Source organism: Leptopilina boulardi, unplaced genomic scaffold (assembly GCF_019393585.1).
Source record: "Leptopilina boulardi isolate dan_hultmark-lab unplaced genomic scaffold, ZJU_Lbou_2.1 LbouV2_112, whole genome shotgun sequence".
NCBI classification, from domain to species: Eukaryota; Metazoa; Arthropoda; class Insecta; order Hymenoptera; family Figitidae; genus Leptopilina; species Leptopilina boulardi.
In genome coordinates, this window is record NW_026137655.1 from 4,419,498 (window position 1) to 4,437,212 (window position 17,715).

At 26.8% G+C, this 17,715-nt stretch overlaps 3 protein-coding genes and 1 long non-coding RNA gene across 5 annotated transcripts in view; 1 reads left to right on the forward strand and 3 right to left on the reverse strand.

The window, feature by feature from the left end:
* The window catches only part of LOC127279617 (40S ribosomal protein S4), a 43,389-nt gene that overhangs the window by 21,406 nt on the left and 4,268 nt on the right, over window positions 1-17,715 (reverse strand). The window lies entirely within an intron of this gene.
* Window positions 737-17,620, forward strand: LOC127279121 (uncharacterized). The gene is made up of 8 exons (XM_051301273.1): window positions 737-1,056; window positions 1,258-1,317; window positions 6,100-6,385; window positions 6,617-6,828; window positions 6,972-7,251; window positions 16,213-16,443; window positions 16,724-16,916; window positions 17,386-17,620. Exons 1-8 carry the CDS (start codon window positions 953-955, stop codon window positions 17,511-17,513), a joined length of 1,494 nt encoding a protein of 497 aa, XP_051157230.1. The 5' UTR covers window positions 737-952; the 3' UTR covers window positions 17,514-17,620.
* LOC127279524 (geranylgeranyl transferase type-2 subunit alpha) lies at window positions 9,592-13,355 on the reverse strand. Of its 2 annotated transcripts, XM_051301923.1 has the most exons (7): window positions 13,205-13,355; window positions 12,047-12,157; window positions 11,694-11,812; window positions 11,436-11,623; window positions 11,016-11,213; window positions 10,304-10,897; window positions 9,592-10,040 (listed from the first exon to the last, which is right to left on the reverse strand). In XM_051301923.1, the coding sequence occupies exons 1-7, from the start codon at window positions 13,205-13,207 to the stop codon at window positions 9,604-9,606; spliced, it is 1,650 nt and encodes a 549-aa protein (XP_051157880.1). In that variant the 5' UTR covers window positions 13,208-13,355; the 3' UTR covers window positions 9,592-9,603. The 2 variants fall into 2 exon arrangements, with proteins under 2 accessions (XP_051157880.1, XP_051157890.1); XM_051301933.1 differs by lacking the exons at window positions 12,047-12,157; window positions 13,205-13,355 and having other exon boundaries at window positions 11,436-11,646.
* Window positions 13,948-15,236, reverse strand: LOC127279673 (uncharacterized). The gene is made up of 2 exons (XR_007842666.1): window positions 14,895-15,236; window positions 13,948-14,168 (listed from the first exon to the last, which is right to left on the reverse strand). It is a non-coding gene; the product is annotated as an uncharacterized LOC127279673 (long non-coding RNA).

Below are 17,715 nucleotides of genomic sequence, written 5' to 3' on the forward strand. Positions count from 1 at the left end.
GCAATAGTTAAGGCGCTTGTACTCGGTGTGCAAGCGCCTTTACAGAAGCATTGAAAATTATAATGATTATATGTATTCAACTATCGCGCCTCCTGTTGTTCATTCTCCATGGATTTCCAAATATCAATCTGATTGGCTGTGCTTTGGAAGTTATTGTAAGCAGACCCATAATAACACAATCTCTTCAAAAATTTGTATGTTGTATCCTGCATTCGACCAGCAGTGTCCAGCAGTGTCTGTTTGATTTGTTCATGACGACCCGTAATATTTAGTCTAAAATTAAAACATGTGTTTTTCTACAGTTGTATACTTTGGTATTTTATACTATAATTTTTACAAGAGGACATTGAAGAAAAATGTGTCTCTAGAATTATTATCGTGAACATTAAAATTTTATTGTGTAGCTCCTAACTTTCGAGGATAACGGAATATAGGTAAATACATATATTATAGGTTATATTTTGATGAGCAACGGAAGCACAAAGGATTAAACCGAAGAAAAGTAATAGTTGCATTGTTGATTTCTTAACAAATTTAGTAATAATTAATTTATAATCTAATGAATTTTTCAATTATTTTCTATATTTACTTTTTATATATTACGTATTAAAATACTAAATTTTATTTGGAAAGTATTATATCTTTAAAACATTGCGTATATGATGTTTAATACAAAACCTCAATTTACCATGATACATTTTGATTAATCTATACATACAACCGGAAAAGCAATTTATAATTTTCTTCATTGTTTTATAACATTTAAACACTGTAGGTTTCTCTTGCACCAGCAGATTTGTCATTTATACGTGTTGAAAAAGATGTGAAAAAAAAGAAAATCTGTTGATAAGATAAACTAATTGAATTGTCGCACCATAGATGTGAAGTTAATTAATTATGGTTTTTATAAATAAGACTTACACAAAAGTTTAAAAGTAAATATTTCTTAAAAATGCAACCTTGCACGACAAATTACAATTGGTGTTTGTATTTTATAAAATTTATTGTTTGTTTTTCTGGGATAATCATTCTTTACGGTGGATTTCCTAACGAAAAGTAAGGGTGTAAAATTCTTTTAAAAATAGATAATTAATAATATATGTTGATAAAGAAAAATTGATGGCCAATTTAACGTCACGAAATTTATTAATAAAAAAATATTATTTTTAGATGCTAGAACAAATAATCTTTAAATTGTTTATAAATAACTAAACGGATAGTTACTAATACAATGATACGATGATAATTAATTTTCAGAGAAATCCCCTGTACATGTGATTCACGATGGAAAAATCAGACACAAGATAATGGCGAAATGTAAGTACAACTTTTCAGTCATTTAAGATATAAAATATTTCATACAGAGAAAAAAGAAATGTTAAAATAAGGTAGTTTAGCAAATATTTGTACAACTTAATTTTCTAGTAAATTTTACAAACTGTCTAGTTGGTAAATTTACATACTTTCTAGTTTTTTATGTTTTTAACCATCAAACTATTATAATACAAACCATTTTATTAATTTCTCTTATTTTAACGTGAAAAATTTCACATAAAAGCTTACCTAAAATCTTTAACTTTAGAATATGTATAATAAAAGCAAGTCATTTTGACATACATACTTTTATTTGACTTTTTTAGAGGATGCATCACTTTCATTACGGTCATTTTAAAATTTTGTACATAATACACATACATTGCATTGGGAATTTCTTTAAAATACAAAGCAATTTAATGTAGTAAATCTTAAAATAATTTTAATTCTTGATTATGTCGATAATCAAGAATTTTACAAGTCGTTTTATTATAGATGTATATGATTTATAAAATCGTCGAATCAACGTTGGTAACTTTAATATAATTACCGATATTTTCATGTAACATAATTAAATTAAGTTTAACTTTTTCTTACAAATAAATTCTGTTAGAATTTCTGAAAAATCGACTTCCACCATGAGAAAGAAGGAGATTCTCTTTCTTCAGAAATTTTAAAAGAATCTAAAAAAAATTTTAACTTTATTTAATTTAAATATTTAACATGAAAATATTAGTAAGTTATACTATATTATAAAAGTAATAGGTTATTTGTTATATTTCGCAAATCACTATTTAATATATAGTGATTCAACAGTCTTGAATCTTGTCTAGGCCTTGACAATAGTTGTTTTATTCCGTTTCTAATTACTAAATCAAGACAAAAAGATACTTTTTTTGTCTTGTTCTTGACACCGATTGTTTCGTCTCGTCTCGAAAAGTCTCAAGTCTTGCGGCATCACTAGATTATAACATCGAAGGGGTGTTGGAAAGTGGGAATTTGTCAGTGGTTGCCAGGCACTTTTTAAATTATTCGAGGCGATCACCAAATAATTGCAATTTCACATTTATATTCCAAAAAAAGGTAGAATAGCCCAAAATATCATTCTTTACAACAAAATTTCATGAAATAAGAATTGTTAAAAAAAAATTATAATTTCGCGATTTGTGGTTTTAGACAAACTTTACAGTTTGTTACGTGCGATCATAAGAAATATGACAAATTTCCAGGGAGAAAATGCGGTGACCATGAGGTAAAGTGCCGTTATGTCTACAATATGAATGCCTTTTTAAACGACAGTTTCATTGTATCGACATTTTCTCCATGGAAATTCGTCGTACTTTTCCGTGACAAAGAAACCTATTTAGTGTCGCATTCCATCGTATGTATAATTATCGTTCATGTCGACATCAACTCTATATCCATTCTGGAGATCATTTAATAAATTTAAAAATTTGTGTACATATATCACTTTTACGTTTAGCGTTCATACGCAACAAGTTGTGTGTAGAAAATCGCAGGTTTATTTTCATTCAGAGTACATTTAGACCTTAATTTCAACTTATTTTCCATAATTCTTGCATTTAACATGAAATTTACTTGACATAAATCTCGTTTTTGGTATAAATTTCTTATGCATAACGCAACGCAGACGTGTCGCATTCATTCATCAGATTATTATTGTTGCGTCAAACTTATTCTGGAACAACCCTAATCTACATTTCGACCCAAGAAGCGTTGCGTTGTCTTTGCGTTAAGTTCATTGTAGAATGGACCGTAAACTGAGAAAAAAATGCTATTAAACCTACACTATACGGATAAATTCACATACATTCAAAAGTAAAGTAATTCGTATAATATAATAAGTAATTGATTGCTATTGAAACAAAAACTGCCTTCGATCCTTGGATGTTATTGAATACGCTTCTATATGCTTTCCTATAGATTCAATAGTATATATGTTTTTTCTCAATGTACATCCAGAAAGTTTTCCATAATCTAGGTTTATACATGGTGTTCAAGAAGTATGGAAACTTGAAAATATCTCGAAAAGTACGCATTTTCGTGATACTTGTTTTTTCACTGTTGGATCCCGTGCCCAATTTTTTGGGTTTAAAAATGTACATCTTTTTGTTGGGAATAACTTTTGTGTTGAATATTTTTCACGAAAATGCGTACTTTTCGAACACCTTTACTTTATATCATTAAAATAAATTATTCATTTAGAATTTTCAAATATCCTATATATTATATTATTTCTATATTTCATCTATAATAATTAATTTGTTTCAACAATACTGAGAACAGTTCTATTTTTAAACAGGCATATGAGTCCAAAGGATTCTGCAAGAGAGGGCTGTTACTGTTCTACATTGTTAAATTAATATTTTATAAAAATATTAACATTCCATTCATCCCTTCAAAGTCTTATTTGAATTAGGTACATACCATCATATTGAAAAAATGATTCTTTATATGTAAAATTGTAAATAACAATAGGAAAATATATTTAAATACATAAATGAATAAATATCCATTTGAAGTCAGTCTATTCTGTTATAACCATTTTATGTGTGTCAATTATACCTAATTTGACAACTTTTTACAGCTCAAATACTGTCAAAATATGTAATATAAATATTTAATATTATATTAATTTTATTCATATTTTTAATTTAAACAGCCTAATCAAATACCCGATAATGATAATTATTTATTTAGAATTACATGAAAGTATGTATAATTGCGTTGTTGTCAAAATTTTATTTATAATGTATTCATATTATGCATATTGTTAAGCGCAATTACAAAAATATCATTTATATCATTTTTAAGATGAATATAGGTATTGAAAACTATGCTAAATTATTTTTAAATTCAATAAAACTATGTTGGAATAGTGATAATGTAAAAAAAATTTTCTTGTGTTGCACTAGGAATGTAAAATAAAGTAAAGTTGAGAACCATGGGACCCCTCACGTGAAGGGGGACTCATCTGGAGGATGGTCAAAGAAAGAAGGTAGTATCTCAATCAGGCATGGACTGAGCACAGGTTGGGGTGTTCTGGACCCCTGGATGGCGGTTAGTGTTTGTGGCTCTCTACGAGCAGAACTTGTGTCTGCAGTAGTTGACGATTACATATATATATCGTTATAAAAAGCGCGCTCTTATTCATGCATTCGTCCAAAGTAACTGTTGCTTTTATTTATATATATTTTTTTATTTTTAAATAATTTAAGCATTTTTCTTCCGAGTAATAACTTTTTATTAAAACATCCGTATACTCATTATAATAGTAAATTTATCCTGGTTTCCTTCACATACAATATACATAATATTTTGAAACAGATTTTGTGTATGTGTGTGTGTGTGTGTGTGTGTTTAAAATATATTTCACACCATATTATGACATTATATGTTTATTGTTACTGAACAATATGACAGCAGAGGATTTATTAAAATAATTAAAGGTATGTGCTGTTTTTAAATTTATTTAATTTTAACTACATTATTATTATTATTGTATAAACTATATGCAATATATAATAATATTGTATAGTATTATATGTATTTTGTTATTATTAGCAAAAGTTTACTTTTAATCAAATTATATTACGTCTATCAGGTGAGGGTCTACTTGATAATTATTTCAATTGTTTTTTTTAAATTAAATTCTTAAAAAAATGTACTTAACCAGAATAATATATCAAGGTCGTGTCTATTCGTGGAGACAACTTAATTTGTAGCATTATATGTATATATATACATATATATGTATGTGAAAGGTTCTTTAGATCTGTGTGTAAGAAATGTATCCCGTTAATAAGCTGTTTTCAATTGACGACGAAAAAATCTATTAAGTTTACTGAAAACCTGTAACCGTTACAGATTTTATAATGTTAATAGACGCCTCTTCATTTCAATTCGGAAGTATCCTGTGCGCATGATCATATTTTAATTATTCGGGCATACTTGTTTAAGAAAAAGAAAGGCAATGTCATTCTGTCACATTTGTTATAACATGCAAACAAACATAAATTATATTGTTTCTTGTAAATTATGTAATTGTAATTGTTTTCTTGTATTACATAATAATAATAATTTATTTAACTTTAGCCTATTGGTCCAAAAGTGGACTTGGTTTACAATGTTCAAATCTTACACATGCACATTCATATCTTGCTACATCTTTTCTATCAGATTATTTGTATTAAAAATTATCAATATTCAGTTTTATAAATAGGATTAGAGTACTGCGGACTTTTAAATATTAGATACATAAGCACATCTCATTTTAAGCCAGCAAATTATTCATATTTCATTGTTTCATTTTTTAATGAAATTTTGATAATTAAATTCATTAAATGCATTCTCAAAAACGTCAAAAAATAGTTCAAGTTTCCTGGATTAATAAAAACATGTATAGAAGCTCCTACAACTACGTGCAGAAATAATAAAATCAAATTATTAACAGTTGATATAGCTGCAATAATTACAATTCATTACATTTCAAAAAATAATGTCAAAAATTTTGAATTTAATTTTGTTATGTTTGTATAAAATAATGAATCTGTAATTATTTTTTATTGGTTTTACAATGCAATAATAATAGATAATATAGTTATACCGTCTGATATTCTCTGAATCTCAATCATTAAAAATTTCAACTAGCAAAAAGTGAGTCATCAATTAAAATTAGTTAAAATTTTTACTAATTCAAATTTAGAGAGTACAGAAAAAAGAATAAAAATATATTTTTAAAAAACATGAATTATAATTTTTCAGGAGAATGTCTTTGAATATTGCGTGGATGGACATTGTCCTAATTACACTTGTTATCTCGATGTCTAGTTTAACAAAATGTTCAGATTTGTTAGCAACAAATAATTCAATGAGGTGTGACGATGCAAGATTGCGATGTGCCTACAGAACAGGGTGTGGAATGGCTTTACAACAGTACCTTACACGTTGTACATCAGTTCTCCATGGAGAAATGAACAAATGTCCAGAGACCTGTCAACATGCTCTTATTGCTCTTACAAGTACGGATGAAGGAAAAGAACTAATGAGAGTAAGATGATATATGTTTGCTAATTACTGAACCAAAAATCGCTGAAAAACTATATATGCAACCGAAATGCATGTTACAAAATTACCATTCAACCGAAATGCCATGGGAAAATGATTTGAAAAAGAATTTTTGTTAAGTGACAACTCAGTTGAATGATAATTCTATTATACATACATTTCGCTTAAAGAAAAAACGTATCATGGAAATAAATGTATTCATATGACATTGCAGTGTGATTGCACTCAAGAAGATCATCTATGCTTGCAATCAAAACAAAAGGTAGAAGTCTGTCGATCGTCAGTTATAGCGGCCATGAATAAAACAAGAGTATCCTGCAGAATAGCAACATGGATATGTAATGCCGATGCTATATGTTCCACAGCATTAGTATATTATAACGGATACTGTAAAAGCATGTTTCATGGTAAAAAGTGCACTCATCGGTAAGAAACGATTTTATTTTCTACTGCATGCAATGACCCAAACGAAAAAAGCACAACTCATGTAGAATTTCTTATTTTTTACCGCAATAGGTACTTCTCGTTTAAAAGTTCCCTAAATTAATTTCTTTTATATTTACATTTAGTTGCCGAAATTCTATAAATATTTTGAGACGCCAAGAGAAGGCTGATAAGTTAAATACGTGTTTTTGTGATGGTGCTGAAGATTATGACTGTAAATCAATTCATCGTAACATGAATTTATTATGTTATAAAAAATCCCATCATATTTACCAGGATGAAAAAAAAATAAGCGATGACACTAGTACTAACAATATTCTCAATAAAAGCTCAAATGCTGTTGGTGTTAAAAACATTTATGTGATTAACAGGATAACATTATTCGCATCTATGGTTCTACTTTTTTTTTAAATATAAGGTAATATACTTTGACACATATTTCAAACATGAATGAATAAATAAATACGAAATTTTTATTAACATACTTATTTAGAATTGTAAAAGAGTGTGGATGTTTTTTGTTTTGAAACTATTAAATATTAACTCTCTTGTTTCAAACTACAATAATATAACTTTAAATTATCACTAAAATGTTTTTTTACTTTTAGACTGACGTAGTAATGGAGGTCATAAGAGAACAGAGGAACAGTATTCCGCGAGTGAACGACCAAAGACACTAAATAGCTACATAAATAATCACACTCAAAAGCAGTAAGAATAAAAATGTTCTTATATAAATTTCAAGAAAATTCTCTTCAGGTATGAAAATAAGGTTCCTAGGGACTCTACAAAATTCAAATGCCAGGAAAAGACATGAAATTTTTTAAATTTTTGATAAACATATTTAATTGTAAGAAAATAACGCAATATTTTTTAAGTTAATCTCATCTAAATTACTATTATATGAATAGGAAAATTTTAGATAATAAGTTATACATAATAGAAAAGATTGGAGACAGTTGATACGATTTTAAGAAAATTTTACAGTAACTAGAATTTGATTTTTCTTTATTATAGGGAATGTAATATTAATAATTTAAAGATAATCATTTTTATTTATTATTTCTAATTTTCAGTACCTACAAAAGGATTTTGTAACAACTAATTTCAATTTTAATTAAAAACGTTTCAATTGTTCCTCAGAAAATCATATCAACTGTCCTTTAGAATTGATCACTTTGTTAACAAACTAAATATTATGTATGAATAACAAAAGCATTTTTTCTTAAGCTGGATCCTCCCACAGAAAAATGAGATGTATTAAAGTAAGATGCATGTAAGATGCAATGCACTACCTTTAATCTAATTTAGTTTTAAAATTCTAGCGCTGCATCTTATTTTAAGACCTTACAATTTTTTCTACATAGAATTGGTATTCTGAACTGCACTCTGTAAAGTGTAAATGGAAGCTGGTTAATTTCCCACCTACAAGAGACGATCGCAACGAGGGCGTCTTTTAAGATGGAATAGTATTCATCTTCATGTTAAATTTTTTAAAAACTCATACGTTATATCATTTTTTCTTCGAATCCACTATAACATGTGAATAATAAAATTTATGTAACAAAAACTATACGCTTTCTTTTCATATAAGTTTCAAGAAAATTTAATAAGTGGGGTGTGTTTTGAGACATTAATATTAAGAGTTTTATATTTCAAACTTGAATTTCTTTAAGAAATGCAAATACCAATTAAAAGAATATTACATTCTATTTCGAAATAATGTATAATATATTATGAATATTCACATGTTTATAAAATAAAATTTACTTAAAGAATTGCGATCGTCTTTTGAAAATGGAACAGTTTGAAATAGAATGCCCCAAATATTTTATTTAAATCAACAGTTCCCTACTAAATTTATATTATTTTTAAATTTAACTGGAATTTTAAGAAAATTTCAACTAGAAAAATTAGAAAAGATCTGAAATTATAAAAGGGTAATTCTCCATGTAAGGTACAATTTGGTTATTTAAAAAAATGTTATCAATGTCATAAATATCGAAAACAATATTACTAAAAATATTAACTTATTTTCTAACTCTTAGTAGAAATAGGTCAAACAATGACGTTTTTGGCTCTATAAACTGCTATTAATACTTAATTATAATGTTGAAAACAAAAGTAACTATTTGTTTTACTTTGTAAGTACAGAAATTACTTGTTACACGTTGTATTATATAAAACTTGATTGTTTTATTTTCTTTCCAAATGTGGGAAAAATTAAGTTGTGCGCTATACATTGAGAATCACATAATTATATTTCTGTAGATTTTATAAAAGAAACGTTTATAGAATTTTTTTTTTTCGTTTATAAGAAACTTAACCTTAGATTTATTGTCAGATTAAAACCTTTTAGTATTTCATTTTCTGATCATATACATATAATTTTGTTTAACTACATAAAATGAAAAACCTTTTTATAATAAAAAATTTAATTCAAATATTACTACGAGTGAACATTTCTGAAGCCTCATTATTTCCTAAATAATAAAAAACATTAAAATAATATGTAATATATGTATGTTTATAAAAATAGGTTTAAATGATTTAATCACAATAACGAATTATCTATGATGCAAATACAGAAGTTGGTTAATTAATGAATTTTAAACTTATTAAAAAAAGTATGTATATATTTATTTTGTAATCTTAATTAATATACTTTGGGGTTCTAATAGTCGGTGAATTCGAATCTGAAATTAAACATTAACAGTAAGAGATATACATATTTGACCTAAGAAATAAAGTGAGAAATTATTTTATTATTACATTCGCTGACAAAATCATATTTTCAATTTGTGTAACGTCTGATTTAGACATGGGATTCTCTCGAATATCCAGTTCTGATAAATTGTTTCGCCTTAATAAATTTAAAACATCTTCTATGTTAGATATATCGTTACTTCTGAGTGTTAATATTTCAAGTTTAGGTAAAATAGGAAAATTCTCTGTAGAACTTACACCATTGTTTGATAAAGATAATTTTTTACATTCTACTAATGAAGACAGACGTTCTAAAAAGTTTCCCAAATTATTAGAATCTAAATTGATTTCTTGAAGAAAAGAAAAGTAATTCTCTTTATATAAGGTTGTTAATTCCAGACCAGAAATATTTGCTTGATAAGTGCAACGATTTTCATTTTTATCTTGCGAAACATTATATAAATAGTAGTTTACTAAACACTTACTTCCTGTAAAGAAAAAAATTTATAAAATTAAGGTTTATATTTGCCAAATTGGAAAAAATAGGAATCTGAATCATGTCAGCCATGATAAACCAGGTAACCATAGGCTTTATTTAAACGAAAAGGCATACTAACTATCACAGAGTTAGAGAATTTGACAGATTAGTTGCGCTGTCTAAGAAATAAATAACCCAATCGATATATCAGATCGCGCTTCAGAATCCAACGAATTGACATGATAATACTCTAGTACATAGGTATATACTTACTTAAATCTTTATAATAGTCGCATCGCATTTTATCCACTTTCAGTAACAAGTCTATATCACAAAGAATACTTGAACGAAATTCAACTACGTTAATATTTTTCATAAGAAATATTCCAGTTAATAATGCCCATTTATTCTGTGGTTCCATTTTAGATAACTGTTTATAGTTTAGTAATTGTTCTCGTAGTTGTATTTCATTGGATTTTTCTTTTTGAGGCATTTCAGTTTCACAAATCCATGAAGAATTTGAAAGAAAAAAGGGATAATTATCATTTCCATACTTTAAAAGAATTATACTATTATCAGAAATATTTAATGGATAATCAAATGTGGTACTCCATAGTTTTGAAAACTTGTCATTATTTACAGATTTCCATTGACAATCTAAAACATGCCCATCTATGCATAAACTAATATTCGATGATTTGATTGATACGTTGTCATGGAAGACAACCAACGCTTCAGTCTTAGTCAGTTTGGCTTTCCAAACTTTACTTGTTAAAAATTTGCAACATTCAAGTAACCATCTTTGGTAAAACCAAGCACTGGTATCGTTTGGATCAGTGAAAGTTGCTTGCATTACTAAATCCAATTCTACGCAAAATAAGTTAAATGCATTTAAAATAATTTTAATCATTTTCGAAATAACTAATTAAAAGTTGAATATTATTTACAATACATTGTATTTTATATAAAATCATATCTTTATTACCTTCTTTGTGCTTGTTAACTTCGATTGGTAACTTATAAGTATCATCGGGAAACATTTTTGATAAAATTTTACTTCTATAATGCCATGAAGAATAATTAGAAAAATTATTTAATATTTTCGTCATGGAAAATTCAAATTCTTCATTGTCAGCTACTCCTGCTTTTTGTACAATAAAGTTTCTATAATCCCAACAGTGAACTGAAATTCATATAATAATAATCATACATTATGACTCGAAAATCTGCTGTATAGGATATTGAATTTAACTAAAATTTGTACTTTTATATATAATTAATATATACTGTAGTTGTCAAAGTGTTGTTTCCCTAACAATAAGTATTTATTGTAGAAAAATACATGTCTTAACTTAACTATTTAATATTTTTATAAGCATTTATTCTTATTTTTAATGACACTTACAATTTCTCTCGTCAATGTTTAAGCACTTGGTACATAAAAGTAATTCTTTCCTATAATTTGGTTCTGATATATGATCAATAACCCAACATCGATGGTGCCAAACACTATAAGACTTGGGATTTTCCCGTAAACAGTTTTCAGTCAACATTAACTCTTTATCTAATTGTTCTTCATTTTTTATTTTAGACCTGCATTTAATTTAACATAAAAGCTGAATTCAATTTCAAAAAAATTAATACATGTGTAATTGCAACTCACCAATTATTGTTTAGAAGTACTTCTCTTCGAATATTCCAAAGAGTGTAAATATCTGAATTACGAACAAGTACTTTTTCAGTTGCTACCAACAATTCATCATTCCAGACTTTTTCTTTTCTCTATAACATAGACTTATTTTATTAAGTATAAGAATCGAAAAAGTACTTAAAAATATTATTATATTAATTTATTAATTAAATTATATATTATAAAAAAATTTTTCTCGGTCAAACTATGTATGAACGTTGGCCCGATCATCACATCGGCAAAGCTTTGGCAAATACAGTTAAAAAAATTAATGTAAAAATGTGTTAACAATTTTTATTCATTTCTTAAAGGACATAGAATTTTACCTTATGAAAAATAAAGTTAATTGCAGTTCTGTACTCTACAACTTTTTTTGCCTGTTCCTTTTTCTTTATTTCTTCTTGTTCTGCAGACGTAAAAACCTTTATCCGTCCATGCTGAAATATAAAATTATTTAGAAAATTAACTAGTAAAAAACATAATTTATATTAAAAGTAAACAATTATATTTTGTTTATATAGATTATTTATTTATCTACTTTACAACTATTCTATACTATCGTTATTACAGATTTTTTGTATTTTTTCCAAAAACAGTATAAAATAGAAAAAATATATAAATTAATATAAATAAAAATTTTCTACGAGATAGTTATTAGGGTGAAGTCTTTATTAGTCTTAAACCTCAAAACAGGATATTACCCCCAATTTTTTATTTTTTTACCTCTACTTCTTCAAATTTCACATGAAAAAGGAAGACATACATTAAAAAAAGGACATATCTTTTCAAAGTTGAAAATCTGATCACCTTAATAGTAATTATAAAAAAATTATTTTTGAAAAATGTTTGAGAAATCAGTGGACAACGACTATTACAGAGAAATTATTATTTCTTTTTTTACTATTTCATCAAAATTTTAAATATTTTACCCTATATAGTCTTCATTGTTCTTTAAACGTATAGTTCTAAGTAATTTATGTCTTTAGTTTTTTACATAATTTACGTCAGAAATAAATAATGTCACGTCATCTTACATCCCTGATTATTATACCTTTGATTAAAATGTCAGATAAAAACAGACATAACATTATCAGAACTCATCTAGCTTTAAGCTGCAGAGAAAATTCAAATTACATTGTAAACTAATTTTTAGAAATGTTACTAATAAAATTTTCCATGAATCCTATATTAAAATGAAATAATAATTCAAATAGCATTTATTCATTTTCCGCATCTAAATGGTATCCAAAATACTATATGCTATTAATCCTTCAATTTCAATTTAAAAGCAAGATTTCGACACTTGTTAATTTTTGACACTGTTTTTATTTAAAACTTTATGTGCCTTTTTATTTGCAGATTATAAGACGGAGTAATTAAGTTTAGACACTCACACAATCATATATATATATATAAATAAATCATGCAAAGTTTCATACAATCCACAAAAGAATGAAAAAAAGCAAAAATAAAGATTTTTTTACCATTTTATTTAAATGTTTTAATTAAAACTTGACACTAGAACCTATATTTTCAGTGATGTTCACGTATCTTACTGTAGAGGCACTAAAGTGCTAAAGGTGCGGTCACAAAGCTCCTTATGTTAAGCAGTTTCTACAATAGCTTCTTAAAGCCGAGTCCAAGCTCCTATAAGGTCAATGCACAATAGTTTCTCCAACAAGATGCATGTAATAGAAGAGTATAAAGGAGCTTCTACAACAACTTGCAATCTGTATTGCTTTGCAACTTGCTTTGCATTTTGCTCAGCATTTTGCTTTATGCGCGCGCAACGACTCGAAAATTTCACGTTCCGCTCATTCCTGAAATTTATACATATTATCATTTGATGTTTAAAAAAAAAAAAATAAACATTTGTGTTTTTTGATGAGATGAGCAGTGATAAAAAAATAGTTTGATTAATTAATTAATGTGCGTGAAATGAATAAAAGTGTTTGTGATTTAATGACATAAGTTTTATTTTTTTCCTTTTATGCGTCATTTTAAGGTAATTAGTTGTAAATATGTCACTATGTGTTATATTTCATTTATTAATATTATTTATTATATACATTTATTTATATTGATGTATAAAGTTGATCAGAATTAAAAAAAATGAAAAAAATGATATAAAAATGTAAAACTAAGATCTTTTGTGGTTAATACTTTATATACTCTGAAATAAATAATGAATATAGTGCGTGGGGGAATAAATAAAGAAACTTTTAAATTTGTGTAATGTTGTTATTTATTTATTATTTAAATTTAAGAACTGCAAAGAACTTTAAATGTTATTTTTTATTTTGGAACAAATCTCTTAATTCAAAATAGCAGAGTTTCCTTTTTTTTCGGGAATCTTCACCCATGCGTCCCACAGAACCTCCTCCTGGCGCTGTAAAAGGATATCGTTCCTTGCATTATCCCGGGCCGGAAAGTGTCTAAATATATTGTCTGAAAGTATTTATTCAAAGTAAATAGAAATTTGTTAATCATACAGTTTCGTGGCCATAATTATTTAGTTGATTAAAATAATGGCATAAATTATAACAAATTAAGTTAAAGAAAAATAAAGATTATAATTTATATTCGTTTTTAGTTCTTTTAAAATAAATATTTATAAATATGATAAATAAATTCGAGGCAATAAACAATCAATTTTAGCCATTGCAGATATAATAAAGCGGTGTAAAGAGGAAGCAACATTTTTCCGCCTTATTTTAATAAATTCCTAACCTATAAAAAATTTAGGCTATTTAACTGTTTTCATAAAGCAAATATACATATTATATAACCATGTATTAAATTAAAAAAAATACTACATAAATTTAACTTTTAATGAACAAAATTTTTGTTATATATATATATATATATATATATATATATATATCAATTGGAATGGAATTTATTTAATATAAATTAAATTATAAATCGGTCAACTTACCGGTAACCGGACACTTTGCTGTTTTCTGTCAAATAAACAATATAACACATTGTGCGATAATTGTTTACAATAATATACTGTATACGGATGGATATACACGTACATACACGTACGTACTTATCGCCTGACAATTAACCCTCATAAAAAATTTTACAATAAAAGAAACAGCACTGTTAACTTATATGTTATAACTTTCCAAAGTATACACTATATTTTTATATCAGTGTTAATCTTACCTCGACATACAATAGGAAGACGTCGCAAATTAATAATCAATCCTAATTACTGCGGTGACTCAAATTCATTAATTACAATTGTTTATAAATTAATCAATTGTTAATTAATAATTAATTTATAACATTGCAGCAGAGATTAGTTCTGATTGCAGACAGTGAATGTTATTGAATTTGAGGAATGACCGGAATGTGAATGGAACGTGAAATTTTCGAGTCGTTGCGCGCGCATAAAGCAAAATGCTGAGCAAAATGCAAAGCAAGTTGCAAAGCAATACAGATTGCAAGTTGTTGTAGAAGCTCCTTAAAAAATATCTCTCTCTGTCCTTTTCTAACCCATGTTTCACATTCGCCAACTACATTCGTGATCTGTTGTACGTTGACTTTTAATACAACATAACAAATACAATAAGATTCTTTAAAAATCTATTGGGGTGAGAGAGAAAACAATAAACCTTTTCATGCAGATCATTCTGTCCTCTTCCAACTCATGCGTTATTGTATGCGTTAGATAAGGACAGAACGATCAGCATGAAAAGTTCTATTGGCTATCTCTTTCACTCTTCTAAGTTACCATGGAAACCTGCATGCACAAGCTTTGCAGGCTGAGCTGTGACCGCTCCCTTAGGGTGAAATCACATGGAGCTGTAAAGTGTCAAATTTTGTAACTAAATCATGAGTATGAAAGAGATAAAGATATACGTTTGTCCTTCTCACACATATAGTCCTGTTACAAAATATGACGCTCACATTAGGCCTCCACATGATAGCGAATTTCATGCAAATGAAAGTATCTCTTTTCACTTTTCTCTGACGCTTCACGTCAATATGGGACAGGGACGTTGCTTTCAGTAAGACGTGGAAATAACAACAACAAGGATATATAACCTTAAAATTTGCATGTATTATTATTATTTATTTATAATTTCTGTGCTTTTTAAAGGTAATTAAATTAATTATATTTTTCTACAGAAAGACAATGCAAATGATTATTGTGACAGTTAGGTTAGAAGTAATCTTATTTTGTTTTACTAAAGATCAGCCATGTTAGATTTCTAAAAATATTTTATTAATTAACTAATTAAAATGTATGCAAAGTTTTTCTTAATTTTTAAAGCAATTTATCGAGATAAATCAAATTGTGAGAGAAAATAAACATACTTTACTCGTTAAATTATGTATTACTGTCTAGGTAACTTTAAATGTATTAATTAATTATACAAGCATTTTGTTGGCCTGAAGGCATTCTTAGAAAAATAATTTTCGTTTTTTTATTACATATTTGAATTCCTATTTGTTATTTATAAATGCGTTGTTTCAGATGTCTCAACCATTGCCTGTGACACAAACAACTTCTGATCATAATTCTGCTCTTGGAAATTTGCAGTCTGTTGGTTCTAATAATCAAAATCCTCTAGCTATAACAGCATTACAAAACAGTTCCTCAGCATCTGTAATGCAAAACCAAATCCCATCTCAGTATTCTACACAATCAGTAAAAATTCCACAAATGCAATCTTCTGTTTCTGGAACATCCAATGAATTTCCACAGGTTCTTTCATTTAGACTGTTTTCATTTGTCAGACATTTTTTCTTGTGAATATTCATTAATAATTAACGACTATTATTTACAGTAATCTAAAATTACACGCTTGAATATAGTAAAATTGATTTTTTAAAAGTATTATAGAATGATTTAAAAGTATTAATTTTGTATAACGTGCAATTTGATAGATTTTTGTATCGTTCTAAAAATTTTAATACAGTATATTAAATTTTTTTCAAATAACTTTCCTTAGTTTTTTAAATGTGGCTAATACCATCTTTTTCAGTTTCTGACAAAAACGCGGTTACAAGATTTAGTAAGAGAAGTAGATCCATCTGAGCAACTGGATGAAGATGTTGAAGAAATGCTCCTGCAATTAGCAGATGATTTTGTGGAAACAACAGTTAATGCAGCATGTTTACTAGCTAAACATCGACATGCTAATACTGTTGAAGTAAAAGACGTTCAACTGCATTTAGGTATTAAGGCATTTTAAAGGCTTTTATTTTTCTTTTCAAGTTTACATTTCACAAAGATTTAATTTATTAATTTCCTGTATTAAATTAAACATTACAAAAAAAAGTGATGCTAATTTCTACCCAATATAAATTAGTAAAAATTAAAGTTAAAATAGTTACAAATATAGTTTAGTTCTAAAATTAATTGTAAACACTAATTTGGAAATTGTAAAATTACTAATTGAATCGTGAATTTCAAAAAGGATTCAACTCTAAAAACTGTAAATTATTTCAATCAATTATAGATCTTAATATTTAAGATACTCAAGTGCGTAGAACGTAGAAGTTGATGATTTAATTAAATTACTATCTCTTTACTAACCATCAAGCGACAATACATACATATCCCAAGTTACCATAGAAATTCATTAAATCATCGAAAACAGATTCTTCATATAGTAAATAATTTTAAAAAAATTATTTTTTTTAGAAAGAAACTGGAATATGTGGATTCCTGGATTTGGGACAGATGAAGTGCGACCTTACAAAAGAGCTACTGTAACTGAAGCACACAAACAGCGATTAGCACTTATTCGTAAATCAATAAAAAAATATTAATTCTAATTTATATGATTTTTGATGAATATCATAATAAAAATTACTGTACATTTTCAAGTTTAAATTTGTTATAAATTAAATATTAATAATATTATTTTTTCATAATTCAGATTTGATATTTTAAACATTTTTCTTCCTACCTCTTTAAGATTATCCTTCCGTCCACAGAAAGTATTTTAAAAAAATTTATCAATAAACTTCA